This window comes from Electrophorus electricus, chromosome 23, assembly GCF_013358815.1.
Source record: "Electrophorus electricus isolate fEleEle1 chromosome 23, fEleEle1.pri, whole genome shotgun sequence".
NCBI lineage: Eukaryota > Metazoa > Chordata > Actinopteri > Gymnotiformes > Gymnotidae > Electrophorus > Electrophorus electricus.
Genome location: NC_049557.1, coordinates 107,799 through 129,120, shown reverse-complemented (window position 1 = coordinate 129,120; position 21,322 = coordinate 107,799). Strand labels below are relative to the sequence as shown.

General features: G+C 39.2%; 2 protein-coding genes across 3 annotated transcripts; one reads left to right on the top strand and one right to left on the bottom strand.

Annotated features, from left to right (window-relative positions):
- Positions 1–145: 145 nt before the first annotated feature.
- On the bottom strand, positions 146–13,530 carry sort1b (sortilin 1b). Its single transcript, XM_027007106.2, has 20 exons — positions 12,962–13,530; positions 11,634–11,693; positions 10,712–10,785; positions 10,470–10,572; positions 10,014–10,175; positions 9,658–9,731; positions 8,119–8,168; positions 7,431–7,558; positions 7,076–7,220; positions 6,743–6,898; positions 6,264–6,370; positions 5,905–6,007; positions 4,976–5,147; positions 4,543–4,733; positions 4,096–4,285; positions 3,628–3,744; positions 3,279–3,387; positions 2,917–3,029; positions 2,680–2,809; positions 146–2,505 (listed from the first exon to the last, which is right to left on the bottom strand). The coding sequence occupies exons 1-20, from the start codon at positions 13,211–13,213 to the stop codon at positions 2,491–2,493; spliced, it is 2,451 nt and encodes an 816-aa protein (XP_026862907.2). The 5' UTR covers positions 13,214–13,530; the 3' UTR covers positions 146–2,490.
- Positions 13,531–15,712: 2,182 nt separating this feature from the next.
- On the top strand, positions 15,713–21,037 carry sypl2b (synaptophysin-like 2b). 2 transcript variants are annotated; one of them, XM_027007085.2, is made up of 5 exons: positions 15,713–15,881; positions 16,716–16,831; positions 16,976–17,177; positions 19,054–19,217; positions 19,802–21,037. In XM_027007085.2, exons 1-5 carry the CDS (start codon positions 15,813–15,815, stop codon positions 19,929–19,931), a joined length of 681 nt encoding a protein of 226 aa, XP_026862886.1. In that variant the 5' UTR covers positions 15,713–15,812; the 3' UTR covers positions 19,932–21,037. The 2 variants fall into 2 exon arrangements, with proteins under 2 accessions (XP_026862886.1, XP_026862885.1); XM_027007084.2 differs by having other exon boundaries at positions 19,054–19,242.
- Positions 21,038–21,322: the final 285 nt, after the last annotated feature.

The window sequence follows — 21,322 nt, the reverse complement described above, 5'->3', positions numbered from 1 at the left end:
AGATGACACAGTCTACTTCTTAACGAGCTTCCACAACTGACCTACATCCTAGAAAAAACAAACATCAAAGGTTAGATAAATGATCAGACATCTGGTACTGTAACCACTCTAGATGTCCTACATAACACCCCCCCCCCCCCCCCAAAAAAAGTTATTTTATTAGTCAAAGCAGTTCTTTCACCAAACATACAGAGCCAAAACAACTAAAAAGGCAATGCAAATTTATTTACAGAGCCAATATATACACTGATTTTCAACTGCAAGAAAAAATTATGAAAGCAGAAAACTTCAAGTAGAAAACTCATCTAGATTTTATGCTCTAGGCACCATTCCCCCTTTAAGCCCTCAGTGTAACAGAAGTAGGAAGTGACCTGTTTGCTAAAATAACATACACAAGATTACAGCTTCAAAGTGGAATCTAGAAGAGGAGTGAGAAAATGTAATTTTGCCAAAATCTCAAATGTGTAAATCTTAGCAGTTGCCAGGTAAAACACAGCCTTTTGAAAATTGGAGTCCTTTGGTCTTCATACATGAAAGACCTTCACTCAGACTAACTAAATGACAGGTTAATCAGTCCCAACACCTCTGTGGACCAAGTAATTCTTCAAGAAATTAGATACTCATATCAGCTTTCTTGCTGTAAATTATTTAAGATAAACCTTTGGGGTCTTTCTGAAGCCACACACACGCACATGCATGCATGCATGCACGCACGCACATAACTTTCACAGTAGGCACTTCACTGAAGTATACACCAGTGATATAAAAAACAAAAACAATTACTTTGATCTGTGCAATCGAGACTTAACTCTCACATATAAAAGATTATCGTTATAACTAATCAGAAGGGATAACTGAAAAATCCTTGTTTTGGGGTGCTGGAGTTTGGATGTGTAATTTTTTTTCTTTGGGATTTGTTACAGAACTGTGACACTGTAAAGCTATGGAAAGCTTTATCTACAAACACTGACTACATCAGAACTCAAAACCTAGTAAAAATTGTAAATCTTTCTAAAAATGTGTACTCTTGCATTTAGACAGTCAAACTCAAATAATAAAAGTGGGAGCCAACTATCTGCGTTTAAGGTAAGCAGCACACAATGGGGCAAATATACACACACTGATCACACATACCTGCACTTAATTATAATATGAAACACTTATGTCTAATCTTATGTTGGAATTAATGTAGCTTCCAGTTGGAAAATTAAATCTGAACAGCTGGACTCAAAAACTCAAAATGTAAAAGTCAGACACTATTATTGCTTCTGCCTTAAAGCGTTACCAGAAACTCCATAATTTCCAATTACCATCACATTAATGCTGTAAAGGGCCATTAATTATTTATGAACATGCCACCAGCAGTCCCAATTCTGAATGTCATTCCTGCATTCATGGCTTGTGCTGGTGCTTGTAACTGCAATATTTCCAACAGTTTTCCAAAGGGTGAAGTAGGCTTTGAATATCTGCCTCATATTTCACAGTGCAAAAACCACCAAATGTCATAAAACCTAAGAATGATTTGAGTCTTCTATAAAACTACCATTACAGTAAAAGTTATCATCTGGACATGTACAGTATTTTTTTGGACAACTGCAACTATTCTTTACACATTTATCATAATTACCTTTCTCATTCCACCACATAAAATAAATAAACCTTAAAATAATGGCAGCCTATGACCTATAAACATAGTAGCATTGTTTTAGGTAAATTCAATATTCTTTCATTTCTCTCTTTGGAGAAAGTTAAAAAGGTATAATCTGTATAGTTGCCAACACATGCGGATGTGCTGTATATTGTGACATCAAGTCACTAAGCAAAGTTGTTTTGTTTGTTTTTTCTCCACAAAAACAAAATGAGGAAATATTTTTCAACAAGATATTCACAAGAATGTGGGAGATGGCGGCAGTATAGGTCAAAATATATCTATTTTCAGAAAGCCATAGTTAATGCTACAGTCTAATTTTGATGTGACTGAATCATTGGTTGTATGTATTAACTTCATATGTTGTACCCAAATATGTATTAACTTCATATGTTGTACCCAAACCATGTTGTCTAAATGTAGAGAACTGTCTACCTTTCTAAAAGAGGTGAAGAATTCTGTATATATGTGCCTTGATAGTATCCCACTCTCACTTGCATCAAATGACAGCGTATCCTTCAAATAAACCAACAAGATTCCCATTGCTCAGGTGACATGAATTTAAAGTTATCTACATTCTAGCCATTTAAACACTGGCCTGCCACACTGCACTAGACTGGTTCTGCCAGTTGCTAAAACAGCTACATTCACAAGATACCTTTAAAATGGGAAAAGCAAAACTCATGTCACTTCTACTATGAGAGAAGCAGAACTGGAGCACAATGGAGGCCAGAAAAGGCTGGAGGCTGGGTTGTGCTTTCTAACCAGAACAAAAACAGCAGCAAATATGCCTGAAGGAAAGAGGAGACCTCCCTCTTCCTACTGAGGCTGCATCAGCACTCTTAATCCAGGAGATCCTACAGAGGAACAAAAACACAGCAAAGTGGCAAATCTCAAACCAGTGTCATCCAACTGGAACAGTACATGTTGAGAAAGCAAAGCTGAAGCAGTTCTTCCTAGCATCCTTGAAACAATGCTCTGCATAGCCTTAGGTGATACTTAGATGTCAGACGAGCAAACAATCACTGTACCTCGTCTGAGTCCTCGTGGAAGGTGTTCTTGGCACTTCTGGCCACATCCGTATCCAGAGGCTCATCCACTCCCTCTATGCCATTAGCCTCTGCATTGTGCTGCAGAACTGAGTACCTGTGCACCAGGAACCTGCAGAAACACCAGAAAGTCAGATGCCAACTATTACAGGCATTCACAACCAAATAGTAGCCAGTAAAAATGACAACAGGTTTGTTTAAGCAGGTGAACTAGCTAACCTTCCACCACAGATGTATTTCTTAACGAAAAGACCCCCAGCTACACAGCTGATAAGCAAGATGGCGATGAGTGTTGCAATAATAGGGGCAGAGTGTGATGGTGTCCCATCTTCCTGTGTATAAAAGACAGAAGATTAAACATATATAGCTCACTTATAAACCGCACGCACGCGCGCACGCACACGTGCACACGCACGCACGCTCAATGCTTCTCAGCCAATATGGGAAATACCCATTTGTCACAACATGTACCCGGTACAAGTTATTTATTCAGCAACACATCAATTTTCTAAACAATTCACTTGACTTGATTCACTCAATCTGTCACTCTATTGCTTTTCTCACTGTCACCATGTCCTCACCTGCAGCTGTCGGTCTATCAAATTGCTGATACATTTCTCACTCATATCAGTTTCTCTTCTTTCTGGTTGTCTGCCTCCCTCACACTTATCCCCTGGAATCTTCCGGTACCTGAAGGTAAGATCAGCATTAAAATGACTCATGAGATGTCCTCATCATCACCACAGAGACCTGAGAATAGGATCAAGAGTTATAACTGCCACTATCCATTCTGTCTGTCTGTTGTTAGTACATTTTGCACAAGACAAAGAAGGATGCATCACTCTTCACTGCATTTCCATTAGCCAGTACTGTGGATACAGCAGCTAATAGGTTATGCAATGACACCACAGATATGGAGAGGAATGATACCCATTGGTCTGCAGATGTTCTTTCTTTCCATGAATACAGAACTCTAGGTCGTGGTCTTTCAGCTCAGCCTGCTCCAAACACACTGAGCTGTTCTCATTGCGATAGTATCCAAAGTCACTATGATAAAGAAAGTGAGAGTGAGGCATATTTTTCCAGACACTTGTATCCTAAATAAGTTATCTACAAGAAGTGTTTGTTTGGTTTACATAAGCCTCCATGAAGGTAGTTTACAACAAGGCTGTTGCTCTTGCCTACACAATAACATCTCTTTAGGTAAATTAAATACTATTTAACGCTACTATCTAAGGATTCACATACAGGTCTTATAATGCAGTGAAACTGCTGTCCAATGCATGCAAAGCTAGCTTTGCAGACTAGACACAGAACAAGGTTGAAATGATTTTCCAAGAGTGGTTCTATGTGATGCATGCCTTGAAAATGTACAGTTTAGTCAGTGTGAGCACTAACCACAGGAAGTCGTCCAGTGTGCAAGGGCACGGGGTGTGCTGCTTGGTTATTGCATATTCATGCCCGTTCATGCACACCGAGTCCTTCCTGAGACGCCGGAACCGCTCCTTATAACCTAGCATACAACCGTCATTAGGGTCGCTTATGTCATCCGAATGTGCCAGCCACTGCACATAGTCATCGTCACCACCTGACAAGAACAAACAGGAGCATACCGATGGAAGGTCTTATAATGACTCATCCAAAGAGGCACTGTAAGCATTAAAAAGACAAAAACCATTTACATTCACTCCCTTTACTCGAGACTGTTCATGATCGGTTTTGATGGGTTCAGACTGATGTTATACATCGACACTTTATAAACAATCACTGTGTGAACACACTCCATGAAGCAACCATTTGTCTGAAACATATAGAAACTAGATCCCACTACTTGGAGACACGTACAGTCACGGGTGAGCAGTTCTTTAAAATCAATAGTGATGGAGACCCAGTTCTGTGTGAATATGTTGTCTCTGTAGCCCCAGATGCTGACATTCATGGAGCGCGCCCCTGGCTCTGACGCCAGCCCTGTGAAGTAGAGTGGCTCCGTCGTGAAGTTGTACGTGTGCCAGCACTGACCCTCATCTGTGGAAAACCTGACAAATGAGGAATTGTCAGAGGACAATTCAGGGAGAGAGAAAAGGGCCCAAGACCTTCTTTACCATTACCAATGTTACTAACAAAAGTTATTTACTTTTTATCTGTTTTTTTTTTCTCTCTGCCAAGGTCTCCACACTTTCCAAGTCTGAGTAAGCATACTGATGGCGAAGTACTAAAGCTGGTCTGACTGACTAACCTTAAATAGTTTCTCTTCAGGCGAGCATGTGAGGGCACTCACTTGACCTGAGCAATGGGTGCGTTGAGGTTCTGCTCCACGGCAACCAGCAGGCCTCCTGAGTCCAGGATGGCATAATGGTGTGGGCCTGTCAACGCACGCAGCCATGTGTACCCGCCATCGTCAGACACATACACATCTGGGGTCAGTACCGAGATGGCATCGCCCACACTCCCTGAGAGGGTAATGAGAAGGAAAACATCAGTCTAAGCACAAGCTGTACCATTCACGATACCCTATTTGTATCAGCCATATGGTTATTGGTAATATATACTAATACCATGATGCAGGGTTGTAAAATGTCATCAGTAGGTCAAAGATGTCTCAAATTGTGTAGTAATTTTATATGGACAAAACAATATTAAAAAAGCAATGATGATTGTAATGAGGATTAGGTGTGAAGAAATAATATCTATGCGTTACTAACAGCAAAATAAAAAATAAAAAGCTTAAGCATAAGCATTGGTTATCAAGGCAAGTGCTTTTGTTTGCTCAATTCACATGTCTACATAAAATTGGAGAGGCGAAACACCAATTGCCTTTTAAATATTGTGCTTTTTTAAAATGGGGGGCTCAACATCAGAGACATCATTGCAGAGCTGCCAAGAGAAAAAGGTATATGCCAACATTATTCTCCAGCATTATTCCAAAAGGTGTGGCTCTGCATTTTACTGAAGGTTAACATAGAGCAACTCCCAGAATGTACATGATCCTGAGAGAAGAGCTTCCATAAACCAGTAACAGGCCAGCTCTAGACACAAACATGTCAAAGTCTACAAACCCTGTTTGCATAAGACATGGTGAGAATTTAAACACCATGCAGTGTATCAGAAGTGCCGCTTTGATGCAGCTTGCATGTGAGAAACATTTGTGTGTGTGTGTGTGTGTGTGTGTGTGTGTATATACACACATGTGTGTACTCCAGACAGTACCATGAGCAATTATCAGTCCCACAGCACTGGGCTCAGTGAGAGGTAGCATTGGAACATTCAGCTTCATGGAGATACTGTAGGACGCATGGATATGGAGACTACACTGCAGAGAACAGAAGGAAAAGCATATTAATACATGCATGCACACTCTCATACAACATACTAAAGAATGCACATGTGCAAGATTCACTTTTTAAACGGAACAGCTCTACCAAACACATTGTTAAAATCACACAAACTACATACCTTCTTGCCAAAGTCACATCTGTCCATTTTACTAATAGATGTACTGTAAAGTGGGTTTTCACTTCTGTTGAGACTGACTCCAAATTCCTCATTTCCCCAACACCAACCCTCACCTTGTCTTTGTCTATAGCTGTAGAATCACATTCGCTGTTCTCTGGCTTCTTCAGAGGCACCCACTCTCCTCCCTGGTTGAATGTTACCACGGTCTGCACAGAGCCATCTATGAGTGGACCAAGAAAACAGTGTCAGCCAACAAACTTAACATCCCACAACCAAAGGTTCCATGAAACATAAGAATGCTTGGCTTTATGGAGCATCAGGATCAGTCTACAGCTCAGAAATATCAACATTGCTATATTCTTAGCAGACTCCTAGCTGAGTTGAGACAGGATCTTAGACATCAGTTCATTGATTCTCAGTCCCGGCAGAGAAATGTGTGCTGCACAATTGTCTCTAGAGCTGTGCTTGGGAAAGGTGATTTCATAAAGCAAATGAAAAAGTTTCTAAATAGTTCTCATTACTCCATCATAAAAGGAAACAGGAACACTTTTCAATGTGTCTTGTGCCTCCATATTGAGGCAAATAACCATACCGTCAGCTAGCACACTGGTCATGAACACCCCTCGGAGAGAGGTGATGTTGGTGAAATCGTTGTCACCCCCTGTGGATGTATACAGGTGGCGCTCCAGGGACTTGGAGTACACCAAGCCCCTGTCATCTGACACATAGATGGTACCAAAACCAGTATCTGAGAAAAAGAAGACAATGAGGATTCGCTAATAACACACAAGGGGGAAAAAAAAAAAGTCATATTGATGTTACATTATTCGTACCATCAGATCCCATTTACATTATTGATTAAATATTTTCATGTTTCACATACTGCAAAACACTATCCACATCTTCCTGTTACTTAAAAACTCACCCCCTGGTTCATCCACATGCATATAGACCATTTCATCACTGGCAGCCAATATTGAGTAGAACTGCTCATGGCCTACTGGAGGAAGCTGGGCCATGTTCCACTCCTCCCCTTGGTCTGCAGACACGTGGATCATTCGCATCATACCCTGAAGAAGACAAACATCAGGCCCGAAAATCACCTTTCCACACCCACCCCCATACATGCTGTTGTGCCCACAGCCCTGATGGAAATGTATCGTGCACAGTGCTAGACCCGGGTGCTTAATAGCAAGTGGCAACATGCACAATGGCATCACAGGCCTGTGATCTACAGTGATCAAAAAGGAGCACACTGCTGCCGACAGACTAAAGCTCACCGTGCCAGTCATGATAGAGGCGAACAGGAAGCGCCCGCCGAGACCGAAGGAGTACAGCTTCTCAGCGATCATTACAGCAGTGCGGCCATAGTCTGTCGTCTTCTTCAAGACGAGCACTCCCCTTTCGGCTGAAAGAGAGAAACATACTGAGTTCCGACAGAAAAAGAAAAACTGGCCAGTCTGCAATCCTGAACCGCTGGTCTGAATTAATTAACAAGTTTGTAAACTTGGGAGCGTTTTCCTGATACGTGAATTGGATCAAGTTCAGATCACGTTCTCACCACAATGGAACCGCTCCATAGATAATTTGGTAGTGGACCAAGACCACTTCCTCTCAAGGGTCTCTGTGCTGTTTTGGTCTGCATCTGTGTGTGATTACTGTATTCACCTACCCTAATGAATTGCACCAAGGGTGAAAATTAACTAGAGTCAAATTGAGCCAGAGCACAGGTGTGAAAACAGGCTGAACTACAGTAAGGAGTATGATAAAGAAACAATAATGCATTTTTGAAAAGTAGCTTTATCACTTCTGGCAAAAATAAAGATAAGATAGTCCAACTTTAATAAATAAAAAGGCCAGATAATAAAAATGTGTACACACACACACACACACACACACACATTCACACGGTACTCATTGGCACACTCCAACCCTTCTGTCCACAATGTTGAAATAAATGTTACTCACAGCAGGACCCATTCAGGTTAGTGGAGAAAAAGAGTGTGTGATCAGTCCCCCTGGAAGCATACACATGCACAAATCAATCAGTCATGTTATAGGCATGCAATATAGTTCACCTACCCAGGATGAAAATAGCTTTATTTTAGTATAAACAACTGTCCTAAATTTTGCTGAAGCAATAAAGCTTATGTTTTGAGCAAACGTGAATGACGGTCCTTTTTCCACACCTTTTTTTTTGGTCTTGGAGCAAAGTTAAGTAGCTACATTTCCTAAATCATTTCATTTATTATCAGTTAAATTACTTTCACCAACTCATGAGGTACTACTTAGCGTGTTGCATTCTGTCCAAGTCAGCAGTATTCTTCATAATTCTGTTATTAATATTAGAATATAAAGTTTAAGAGAGCAAACTTAACAAGTCTCTCAATGTTTAAAATGAGAGCGGTTATAACAGGGAAAGCTTTAAAACTTGCAGTGCAGCAATAGGGAGGAGTTTGTCAACAACATGAATGTTACTGAAAAATATATTCAAAGTCTTGAGCATAACTAGCTACTCTTCTCTTGGTCACACATACTTTCATAGGAGCCATTTTTTTGGACTTGCTCGCTTCCCCACCTGCACCACCTGCTCATGAGGTGTGAAGAGGAGCTCGGCACCTCACACTGATGCCTGGGCAGTGAAAGGCCTGCTGGCGACATGAGGTGTCTCGCACCAGGGCATAAGTCTGCTCTTTCCTAAGGCTCAGTGCCAAGGGCGCTAATCAGTACTTTATACCCATCAGCAGGAGTTGCCCAGCACTTTCCGCTATCTGTTCCAATAGGTGAGCTACCAGTGCTCAAGACTACATTACTGACTCAGAAGTGAAATTTAGAAATTAGACTTATACAGGAGCCCCTACTCAGGCCCTGACTTGCACACCAGACAATCAACATACCACCGAACTGCTGCTAGTGCAGGAATGTGAAAGGATGCACATTTCTGGGTATACATGCATTTAGTATGGATCTGATGCATGAGTTGAGCACTGATATGGTTGTTCCAGAAGTTGAACTATTGGAGATGCTCATTTTTTTCCCCCAAAGTAAACAGTCACAGGCAACAGAGTTTCAATATTAGCGCTAAGGTTTACAAATACACTCACACACAGAGTACACCTTAAGTAAACATTCCTACTAAGCAAAACTACAACAGAGCATTCAAGCCTTCACCTGACAGAGACACCTTAGTTAAATTATAAATAGTTGTGCAGGTACATTCTTTGAAAGTCTTGATTGCCTCCTTACAAAAAACCCCCCTGCAAAAAAACCAACAACAACAAAAAAAAACAAAAAACAAAACCACACATACCAGAGAGCTAGTGAAGGCCTCAGAATGCAAATAAAGCCATTTCCAGAGGCTTCACTGAGGTCTGCTGAGCAGGAAACCAGATGACTCAGCCGAGTTTGTTACCTCAGTGCTACGGCAGCCATATTGCAATGTTTATTTTCATAATTGAAGGCAGGGCCTTGCACACTCAAAATCTGTATCAGGTGAAAGCATCTTACCATTTCACCACACACACAGTATCATGGATTTTTGTCCAATGCCCACCAAAATTCTCTGAAAGCCAGAGGTCATTCTGAAACAAAAATAAAAAAAGCTATATAAGAATGTTAAGATAGAAAGATAAATGAGGATGTAATCAGACATTGGTTTATAGTACTGATTCATTAGCATTGTTTAAGCTTTTGAAGTCCATAACCAACCCACTTATCACATTACTGTCATCGTAATACAGTGATGGCATTAATACCATCTTAAACTTTGTTATCCATCTTGTTATCCATGTTGTGGTGGTTACGCACATATATACACACACACATACATACACATACACACAGTTCCATATACCCTCTCTCACCTGAGTGCAAACAGCCACCAGAACATTAGGGTTCTGAGGGTTGTATATGATCTGCATCCGAGGATTAAAGGGCAAATCTGAGGGCATGAAGCTGTTCCCGAAATCACTGGAGAGGAAAATTCTGGAGCCAGTGCTTCCTGAGATGTCTCCTGTAAGGATCACCTAGATGAAAGTCAGGAGTGGAAAGGCAGGAAATGTGGTTTTAAAAAAAATAAACATCATATCATGGCTGAAGCATCAAGTCTTTTTTTATTCATTGTGTTAAAGTTTTCTCCAAGATCTTTATGCAAACTTGAGCTGGAAGTCAGTTCTAACAAGCAAGATTGGTAATCCTGCCTGCATGTATAGTGTCTAGTGTCAAAATAAATGAATATTTGATGAATGGTTGGTGTTAATTAATCTTTAATAGTTCAGATCAGTTACTGAATGTTAGACATTACTAGAATGACCCCTCACCTTCCCTGAGTTCTCAGGCCCAATAGCGATCCCAAAGTCAGTACTGATGAAAGTATTATTGATAAGGTCTGTGACATCCTTAAATGATCTGCCATAATCCTCACTGAGGCAAAGAGAGCAATAAAGAGAAAGAAAGAAAGACAGACAGCATAAGAGAAAAAAGAAGCAATAACAGGCAGAAATATCATTAAATAGCAGATATGAAATGAAAGACATGAAAGACCAAATTGAGATGAGCTCACCTCCTGTAGAGCCTGGACTGGCCAAATCTAAGCATGAACAAAGGGACCTGAAATGTAGTCAGGGCCAGTAGAACCTGGGAAGGAGAAAAGGAGGCAATGTTATTTCCAGCCTAATACACAGTTTCAAAGTACACAAGCATGAAAAGGCCTGTATTATCTCTGGTATGGGAGTTATGATGTTACAGAATCAGACTGCCACAGAGCAAGGGAATGAGTTTCACATCTTGCAGAAGTAGATTACAGCAACGTTGTGGTTTATTGACTGTAGCCATCTACTACTCGCACCTTAATTAAGAAGGATGTATGAATCTTTCAAGGCCTGCATATCACCAACAATAGATTTAGACATCTACTTGTCTACACTATTTTCTACACTAATGTCTATAATAAGTAAAATTTAGAATGTCCTCTCTCTAGCTAATATTTTCACCATTTGCTTCTACCATTCACGATGATGAGTTTGAACACCCTGTCAGCTCTGTCTCTATGGCCTTTTCTCCAGGATTCTTACTCTGGATCCAAGACAGGAGTGTATGTGTCACACAGTACTCCAGTCCAAGTTTTTTGGCCTTCCAGCTACTGTTTTACAATTGGTCCTCAAATTACAATCCATTAAAAGTGTGGTTTGTACTCTTGACACCATAATAACACCAATCAAGATTTCTGACTTGTGATTTCCTAGTGGAATTAGATGATGTTCCAATTATAACACTAGGAGACATTTTCATTCTGATTTGTTATCCTCACAGTTGCTGTTAAAAGCACAGCTAAGATGAATGAAAATTAAACTTAAAATGTGCAGAAAGTTGATAAATCGGCTAATACTGACACATCACTGATGTCTTCTTGAAACATGCTGAATGTCAGACTTATTAATACAAAATAAGGTGGTAGAATGATACGAATGTAAAAGCCCACTCACCCCTGTGCCGTCTCCTATCCAGGCCAGAGCCACAGATCCACCAAGATCATTAAAGATATGCTAGAAGAATTAATGAAATGAATAACATGACTCTACACTCACTTTAAGATGTTAGGATAGGCAAATGCAAAATAAAACAAACAAAATCATATGAACAAACCACTACACAACTTTCATATTTTTGAAAGTTCAAACATATTTAAGGTAGAAAGTTAAAAAATGTGTTACAATAATTTGGCTTAATTAAACTTAGGTTAAGTGCTAACATTTAGGGTGACGTGTTCAGTATTTTTTTCAGTAAGCAAATGTGTTATAGGCATTACATGATTTTACAACACCAGTTAATTACAGTAGGTCTTCACAGTTTAAATGTCTAAAGGCATCCCAACACCATAAGACTACTTTATCGGGTGTCTACCACATCATTTGATCACACATTACACAAACTACACTAAAGATAAAGAGGAGATGATACGAGGCTTTCAACAGACATGTCGATATGTTGGTGAAACACATTCCAGCTTTCTCAATTTATTTATTTATTTATTTTTAAACTGTGACTGATGAATAGAGTTAATGGTGAACTGATCACTTTAGACATAAATGAACAGGTTTGGCGACTTGCAGGGCAGGTTGAGCAAGAAGGGCGTTTCACACTAAATGAAAGGTGTAATGCAAAACTTTAAAAATACTAGTTGTACATCAGGGTGAATTAAAATACTCCATGATTGCTCCCTCAACCTTTTAAAAAAAACCTTTTTTAAAGTTAAAAGGGGTAAGAATGAAAGAAAGTGGTCCTTTGTAGTGGGGTCTTTCCAGCTGGAAATACTCTTGCTCTGGTGCTTAGTACTACGGCTCTGCAAAAGCCCAGCTTTTTTTCTGAATCACCTGAATCGCCGCTCACCATACAACCTCAAAACCTTAGGCCTGCTCGCTTATATATGTATGTATGACTGATGCAACTTTATAACAAAATATAGGCCATATATATAGCTATAACGATGAACAAACAGTAAAACAGACTATAACGTTTTACATAAACAGCAAAACAGACAAAATGCTTATACTGAAGGCTGTTACAGGAGAAAACACTGGGTAGACCGAGAGAAGGATATTGCGACAACGAAATGATGATTGCATGCAGAGACGCTCAGGAAGTCTTTCTTCGCACTTTCATTCTAGCGCTGCCTCATACAATTCAAAGCCACAGTCTTTGTCTTATTAGTACTGACTGTGAAAGTGTATGACAACAGGTTTTTACAAATGAAAAAATAACGTGACAAGCCAAGTCATAACGACGGGCAACTGGGGCCACCAGTTTAACTTACTGTGTAAGTGTTGTTGAGTAATTTCGTGTCATATCCCTGAAGAGCATTGCAGGTGTCTTGTCTTCTTTTGCTAATTCTGTCCTGAGAAAAAAGATCTGGAGCGGATTTGATGGGACTTTTTGCGGATAAAAGAGTCCTCATATAAACCGAGTGCGCGTTACGTGATCCTCTCATTCCGCGGAAATCCAAACTGAACACCACGGCAAAAAATAAAACTAATATAAAGTGCTGGATTTGTCCCATTTTCAGCATACAACGCGTTCAACGATCCGTTAAATGTGTATATAATCCTCGTGAATTTCGATTCCTTCCAGTGCAGCCGCAGACGACATCAACAACAACAAAGTAGCTCTGACAGTAAGCTCCAGCTCCTCACCGCCACTCTGAGCAGAGGCGGCGCGTCCCTATATAAACGCCATGTTCTTTTACTCAAATTAAGTTGCTTTTAAAAGACCACAGTTAAAAATAAATCAAAATCAATGTAGGAATAATAATATAGATTCATATATATCACAAAAAATATTAATCCCTATGTAATAACGGACCTCAAAATTGGTATTGAAATTTTACAACGATAAAAAAAGGATGCACCTTGCAAAGAGCAAGCACAGATTGGCTGACAATTGGGATTGGAATTTCCTGATTGGTTATTCTTGAGACTTGGAGGTGAGTCATGTTTGCTTGAGACGTCTCTCCTTGGTACGGAGAAATGCGTCGTTTGTGAACGATTCCTCGCTCGCCGGGAATTCCGGCACTCTCTGTGTTAAGATAAAACAGCTAGCTTTATTTATTTCGTATAAAAGCGTAGATAATTAAGATGCATGATCAGTTTCAGCTACGCCATTGTGAAAAAAAACGGCTGCCTCTTGAACAAAAACAGTATTCCTTTTTTCTGCATTCTAAATAGTTTAGATTCGGTGGAACTGGTCATACAGGTTTCAGCTTTACCATTTGTTGAAGGAAGTCTATTAATATTCGATGTTAATGAAATTACTTTTGTATATGTGTGTGTGTGTGTGTGTGTGTGTGAGAGAGAGAGAGCGAGAGAGAGAAACGGAGAGATTCGATGGATAACCTATGACTGGAAATCATGTGATAAAAGACCGTGTGTGACTCCCACTCTGAAGCATGAGTTCCAAACCTACACCCAACAAAATTAGACAAGTTCTTTCTAATGAGTATCACAGACATATATTTGCGTGTAACTGTACGCAAATCACATCACTAATTCTGCAGTATCTATATAGTGGCTTTCATAAGACCCAAGGTTATCTGACAATAGAACAAATATAAAACAAAAACAAGTGAACTATCAAAAAGAAAAAAAAAGTTATTAAATAGCAGGAGAGTAAAGTTAAGAGTAAAGTTTTTAGATGTGTTTATAGCAGTCACAAAGATATGAGTTTTAAGGTTTCATGTCCTTTGGCACTGAACAACATACCATCCATATAGGGGAACCTGGTGTGTGGGTACCACTAAAAAAAACACTACCAGATGACCTAAGGAAGGACAGAGGAGTGCCGGAAGTTTACTGAGATGTACGGGAGTAAGACCAAGAAGGTCTCTGAAAGTAGTGAGTCAATGCAAATGCATTTAATATGTGAAGAGACAGGTAACCAGTGCAACTGACTTTGTGAAATCTGCTTAAAGGACTTAAAAGAAGAATATTACAACAACCAAGACAGGAGCTGATAAGAGCATGGAGCATTAATTCTAAGCAAAGTCCTGCAATATTTCAGAGCTGTTTGACATGCTGCCATCTCTCACCCTGCTCTGTTTGAGATATGTGCTGTATATGTGTCGCCCTCTAATGGCTATAATCAATCCTCAGTGATGCTAGGTGAGCTCCCCATGGTGTCAAGAAAGCGGTAAATGTAAAAGTAAGTCTCCCTGAGACAGGAGTTGTTAATAATATTTAGTGGATTTATATGGAACTTTTTTATGTTGTGCATCGCATTCTCAACGATGTAGGCTAGCAATGAAGAAATAGCAGACATGTCAGTTATGTCTTATCCCTGAGAAGTCTTCTGTTACTTCACTGTTAGCCTACTTCTCTATTATAAACATACAGACTCTCATTCCTATATGAATTCCAATTCTTCACATCCCAAGGCCAGCAAAAAAAAAGAAAAACCCATCCCTTACTCACAGCTAATTAGACTTAAACACATTCGCCGTGAGAAGGAAGACTTCCGCCAGAAAAGCATGGAAATGTGTAAAAATCGTCAAAACTGTGGGTTTCCCGAGGAAGTCGTAGATGACACCTTTGCTCGTGTTTTACCTGTTCAGAGAGTGTACGCGCTGTAAGGCGCTGTACGCGCGAACCTACAAACAATCTGCTGTTAAGACTACAAGAATTCCCTTGGTGCTAACTTAATATCTTACAAATAAAACAGTGGCTGATATACTTAATGATATATTTAGAATCCTCCAGGACGATGAGGAGACCTACAGATGAGACAAAAATATCAACGACATGACCATTCAAATAATGGCTGTGGTACTGTAGCCTGTATTGGAGAAATCAAGAGAAGGCTTTCTTATCGATTTGTTGAACACCTTCGGAGCATCAGAATTAAGAATTTGTCGTTTCCCAGGATTTCTGTCCTAAATTATTTTTGCGGCGAAATACCGTAATATCGCATATAGGCGCATTCAGATTTAAAGCACAGATGGCTTGAACACAACGTAGTGGATTACGTGAATTCCGTCTTGCCAAAAGACAAAACTCGGGGGGGGGCGCTAAAAGTTTGACAAGTTTTCTAGCTAGCTAACATCTCTTATAGAAGTGTCGACGTCCAGTCTTTCGTGTCCGTCACCGTTGAACTGCTGTGCAAATAATCAGAAATCAATGACCGTATTCGGTTTAGATATGGTTCTGCTGAAAGAACCACTGGGATTTATACGCGTCCTAGAATGGGTGAGTTTACTTTTTCATTACGTTAACCGCTTCGAAAAACGGAGTGATGCCCGCACCGGACTAGGTTACTCCGTTGTTGACTGTAAAGTAAGCAACAGCAAAAAACAAACAAACAAACAAACAAACAAAAACCCAAATTAATACTTATAGTATATATCTAAGTTTTGTTGAACACAAGTGAAGACAACAAGAGATGGGCCTAAGTCAACATTCCAGGTCTTGATTCAAACCGTTTTTGTGCATGGATGTCAGATGATTTTAATTCCTTTACATTTTATTTGGTAGCACTTGATATTCTTATCAAATTTGTTGTCACATTTTTAAGCATCGGAAATTATTTTTTGAGCCATTTATTTGTAGAATGTCTTCAAACTGTCAAAAATGATGAGCAATATCTTTCTTCCCCATCAAAGATTGTTTCCCTGAGCTAGAACTGAGGCTGTACAGGAATTAATATGTAATGTACTACAGCACCCATCTTTGCAGCCTAATACTGACTTCTCAGTTTAACTTTGTATAAAGTGCTTGTTAACACCCCAAAATAACAACTTCCTCTTCGGAAGGATGTCGTTGAAGAGAGGAAACGAATGAGTATTAAAATGAGTGTAAATACGTTTTTGGTGTCGGTATTGGGTCCACGGTCTATTTTTTAATGGCAGTTTAAAAAAATCCCTATGTTGTTACCCTTTCGTCTCTATGCCCTCAAACATATTTTATTATCGACAGGACCTTAAAAGGCCTAGAACATATTTTTCTGCAAGTAATAAATTACTTTCATTTTAAGACATCACCTCTCTTTTATTATTCATCTGATCTTATGGATTGCATCCTCAGGTTTTTGCCATATTTGCATTTGCATCAACTGGCAGTTATTCTGGCACAACAAACATTAATATCCAGTGCCAAGGACTTATCCACGAGATCTCAATCAGTTTTGGATATCCTTTTAGGTAAATGTAATTCATATTTTTATTAAACATTATTAAGTGATTTCACACTACCATATTATCATTCTGTTGAATTAATTTGGCCTTATTTTTATTTTGCAATACACAAATTCTGCTTTTCTTCCATCACTGTGTTTTCTCACATAGACTCAATAAACAGGCATTCCAGGTCCCGGTGTGCTCAGTCAATGGTACAAAAACTGAGTACAACCTGATTGGAAATCATGCCTCTTCAGCAGAGTTCTTTGTCACTGTTGGAGTTCTGGCCTTCCTCTACTGCACCGGTACTCTCATACTGTACACAGGCTACCTGCACCAGTATCGCGAGTCAAACCGTGGACCTGTTGTGGTGAGTAAGTTTTAGCTCACTATCTACTTGTGTAAATTGAAATCTACTTTGGGCTTGATGTTATGCTTTCCATAATAATACTTGTTTTTTTTAAGAAAAGCAAAATGTGTGATGTTTAACTTTCTGAGCATTACACTGTTCTCTGTTGAAGTGCATTAAAATGATTTTACTTGACTTCAACCAACAAAAACACAAGATAAGAAACCACAGATATCAAGACAAGACAGAGCAACAGATCCTCACAATCCTAGCACTCCTGCTTAAATAAATAGGTTTATGGGAGTAAATAGTCTTTCATTCTATGCTACTACACAGTGTTTGTCATAATTGCTTTGTAGATTTACTGATTTTAACCATGGTGGGAAATTTCTGGTATGTTTGATTCTAAGTATGGTAAGCTCAGTGTCTTCCTTTTTAAGATGTGTAGTAGTTGTTTTTCACTTTTACTGTTAAACTGTTTTCTTTCTTTTCCTTTCTGGGTCCAGGGGTAAGTGTTGAAGTGTTGTCCTCTGAGCCATTTAAAGAAAGAATGTCCTACCAGACAATAGCTGAAACCTTTCACAGCTAAGGAACAGCTATATGCTCTTTAGTAGCGTTGGCTGAATTAAATGAGTTGTGCATTCTGACGTGATGCTGAGGTAGCAGTTAGCTGTCCTCACACGTTTGTGTAAATGAAAAACAGCAGGTTGTGTTTTACAGTCAGCAGCAGCAAATGCAGGCCTGACAGATCAGAAGTCAAAGCAAGGGCATTTTTTTCAGCCCTGTTAAAATATATATATATATATAATATAAGTATTCACTCCAAATCATTAAATTCAGGTGTTACAATTACTTCCATGGCCATGGGTGTATAAAACCAAGGACCTAGGCATGCTGACTGCTCCTACAAACATTTGTGAAATGTGTCGCTCTCAGGAGCTCAGTGAATTCCAGCATGCTAGGCATCATGATAGGATGCCACCTGTGCATCAAGTCATCATGAAATTTCCTTGTTACTAAATATTCCAGAGTCAACTGTCAGTGGTATTATAACAAAGTGGAAGAGATTGGGAACAACAGCAACTCAGCCACGAAGTTGTGGGCCATGTGATGCAGTAGTCTAAAGCACGCCGCCACTGGACTCTAGAGCAGTGGAGACGTGTTCTCTGGAGTGACGAATCGCGCTTCTCTGTCTGGCAATCCGATAGACGAGTCTGGGTTTGGCAGTTGTCAGGAGAACGGTACTTGTCTGACTGCATTATGCCAAGTTTGGTGGAGGGGAGGAGGGATTATGGTGTGAGGTTGTTTTTCAGGAGTTGGGCTCAGCCCCTTAGTTACAGGGAAAGGAACTGTTAATGCTTTAGCATACCAAGAGCTTTTTGACAATTGTATGCTCCCAACTTTATGGGAATAGTTTGGGAATGGCCCCTTCCTGTTCCAACGTGACTGTGCTTCAGTACACAAAGCAAGGTCCACATGGATGAGCAAGTTTAGTGTGGAAGAACTTGACTAACCTGCACAGAGTCCTGACCTCAATCCAATAGAACACGTTTGGGATGAATTAGAGCAAAGACTGCGAGCCAGGCCTTCTCGGCCAACATCAGTGTCTGACCTCACAAATGCGCTTTTGGACGAATGGTCAAAAATTCCCATAAACATACTCCTAAACCTTGTGGAAAGCCCACAAGAGTTGAAGCTGTTATAGCTGCAATGGGTGGACTGACATCATATTAAACCCTGTGGATTAAGATTGGGATGTCACTACAATTCATATGCATGTGAAGGCAGATGAACGAATACCTTTGGCAATTGAATTCTGCATGGCAGGAGTCCTTGATGTGTGCAGTTCATTTTTAGCAAGGCATGTACAGGAACAATGAAACCCTTTATTTTACAGGATCTGCTGCTTACTGTAGCCTTCACGTTCCTGTGGCTGGTGTCCTCTTGTGCATGGGGAAAAGGCCTTACTGATGTGAAAAGTGCAACAAGTCCAACTGTGCTGGTTTCCTACATTCGTGCTTGTAAGGAACTTGTAAAATGCTCGCCTGGTGCCCTTCCCAGGTTTGGCCCCCTCAATTCCTCTGTGGTAAGATGTCTTAAAATTTTGTAATATTCCAAACCACTTTTTTTCTTCTACAAACCTGTGTTTGTAGTGATGTACAAACTCTGCAATACTGTTATATTTCCCAGTTCCATGGTATTTTGTATTTTTTAGCCATGACATTATACTAACATTAAAGATAGCATCTTCAAAAGACACAGCCAACAACCTATCATCTGAAATGTGACACATTATAAATGAAAATATAATATTTTGATAACTATTAAACAACAATCCCTCTAATATTTTTATACTGATGTTGTTCTGTACTAACTGTACATTTTATTATAAAGTCAGAAGTCAGAGTCATATTCAACATCTAATCCTCAGTTTGTGTGGGAGGCTCACTTATTTGCTTGATCAGTTGCTATAGCAATGACATTTTGCATCAAAACAGATGTGACTAAAGTGTTCAATCCAAACAGACACTTCAGCTGTTATAATTTGCCAAGAACCTGAATTTAAAAGCTGAATATTGTAAAGTGGATCTATTATAATTAGGCCATTTCAATCATGTTTTTCTCAATACTTTTTTCTATTATAGATTTCTGGGTTCCTCAATCTTATTTTATGGGGAGGGAACTGCTGGTTCATCTTTAAGGAGACACCATTCCACAAATCATCAGCTTTTTCTGTCACTCAGCAAGAAGGAACAAGGCAGCCTTGACAAATGACGTTCTGTTTATATTTATAAAGCAGGTGTTGTCTGCTTCCATTTCCGATATGGTAGAGCTCAGGAACTCAACTTTGTACTTTACTGCAGCAGAGGTTTCAGTCTGAATTTTTCAGAATGTCAGTTGAAATTATGTTCCTGTCTCAATCTTGGTACCGAAGTCTTTCCTAATGGTATCAGTAAGACAGATATCTGAAATACAGATACTGTGGTGTCATATTCCTTTTTTTAATGTCATGTGAATTAGCAAAATTAGTCTTTTTTTTTTTGGTAGATTAACATTTCTTAACTTGAGCATAGATGTTTCAGATGGACAAGTATGCTGCAAAACACATTCAGATGTAGGGGCTGTTTAAAGCTTCAAAGCTGTCAGGGTTTACCATCAGCACGAAAACCATCACTGGCCAGCAAATAGAAAACATACATTCCTGAATACAAGTCTGAATACCGAAAACTATAGGATTTTTTTAAGAAGTCACACTTAATAGGAGAGAGCTTGTAAGAAGGAAAGACCATTTTGGTTGTCAGATAGTTGTATTTGGGTAGCTCTGTGCCTGAGGTACTCTGACTACAATATGAATTTGTTAGAAGTAATCATTCTATTAGTAATAGTTTGGGTTTTGCTCTTGAAGTAGCCCATTTCTAGAAATTAAATATTTTTGTTCCATGAAACAGTAATGCCTCCTTTATAGACTTGATTGAGGTCACATAATCAATGTGTTGTAAGTTTTCCAATTATCTTAAGGGTCCATTTTAGTAATAATTTAGCAGCAGCAGCATCTCAAGCAATATCATCACTATGATGTTGTTGAATGTAGTTCTGTTCATACATTTATACACAAGGACATATTGAAACAATCAGATATAATGCAATGGAAGAGTGTTTACCTACCACTTAGCTTGTGCAAACTTTTGAATAGCTATGGCTGCAAAACTCTAGCACAGGATGTTTTATTTTAAAAGTACAAATTTACAGTGTTTTGTCAAAAAAGGCTTGTTTTAGTCTTAGCTCTTGTAATGTTAAGCATGCAATGTAAAGTACATTTTGGTAAGTTTTTAATGTGTTACCTTAAAATGAATCCAGGTTAATAAAATGTGTTGGGGTTTTTTTTTGGTTTTTTTTTTTTTAAGTTATTTCAATTTTTCATACTTAAGGAATGGAACACAATTAAGATTATGAACTCTAATGTTGGTAAATGTTAAAAAGGCTAAGCTATATCGAGTGAAATTTGAAAATGATTTCTTCGAAGGTTTTATTTGTCAGCAGTATTTCTAAATTTGACTTTTAAAGCTTTTTTTTTTTTTTCTTTTACTGTGAATCTGGTGTTATACATTATATGGGTACTGGTTGTGAAAGCTTTTAATGTAGGCAGGCCCAATCTGATGTATTCC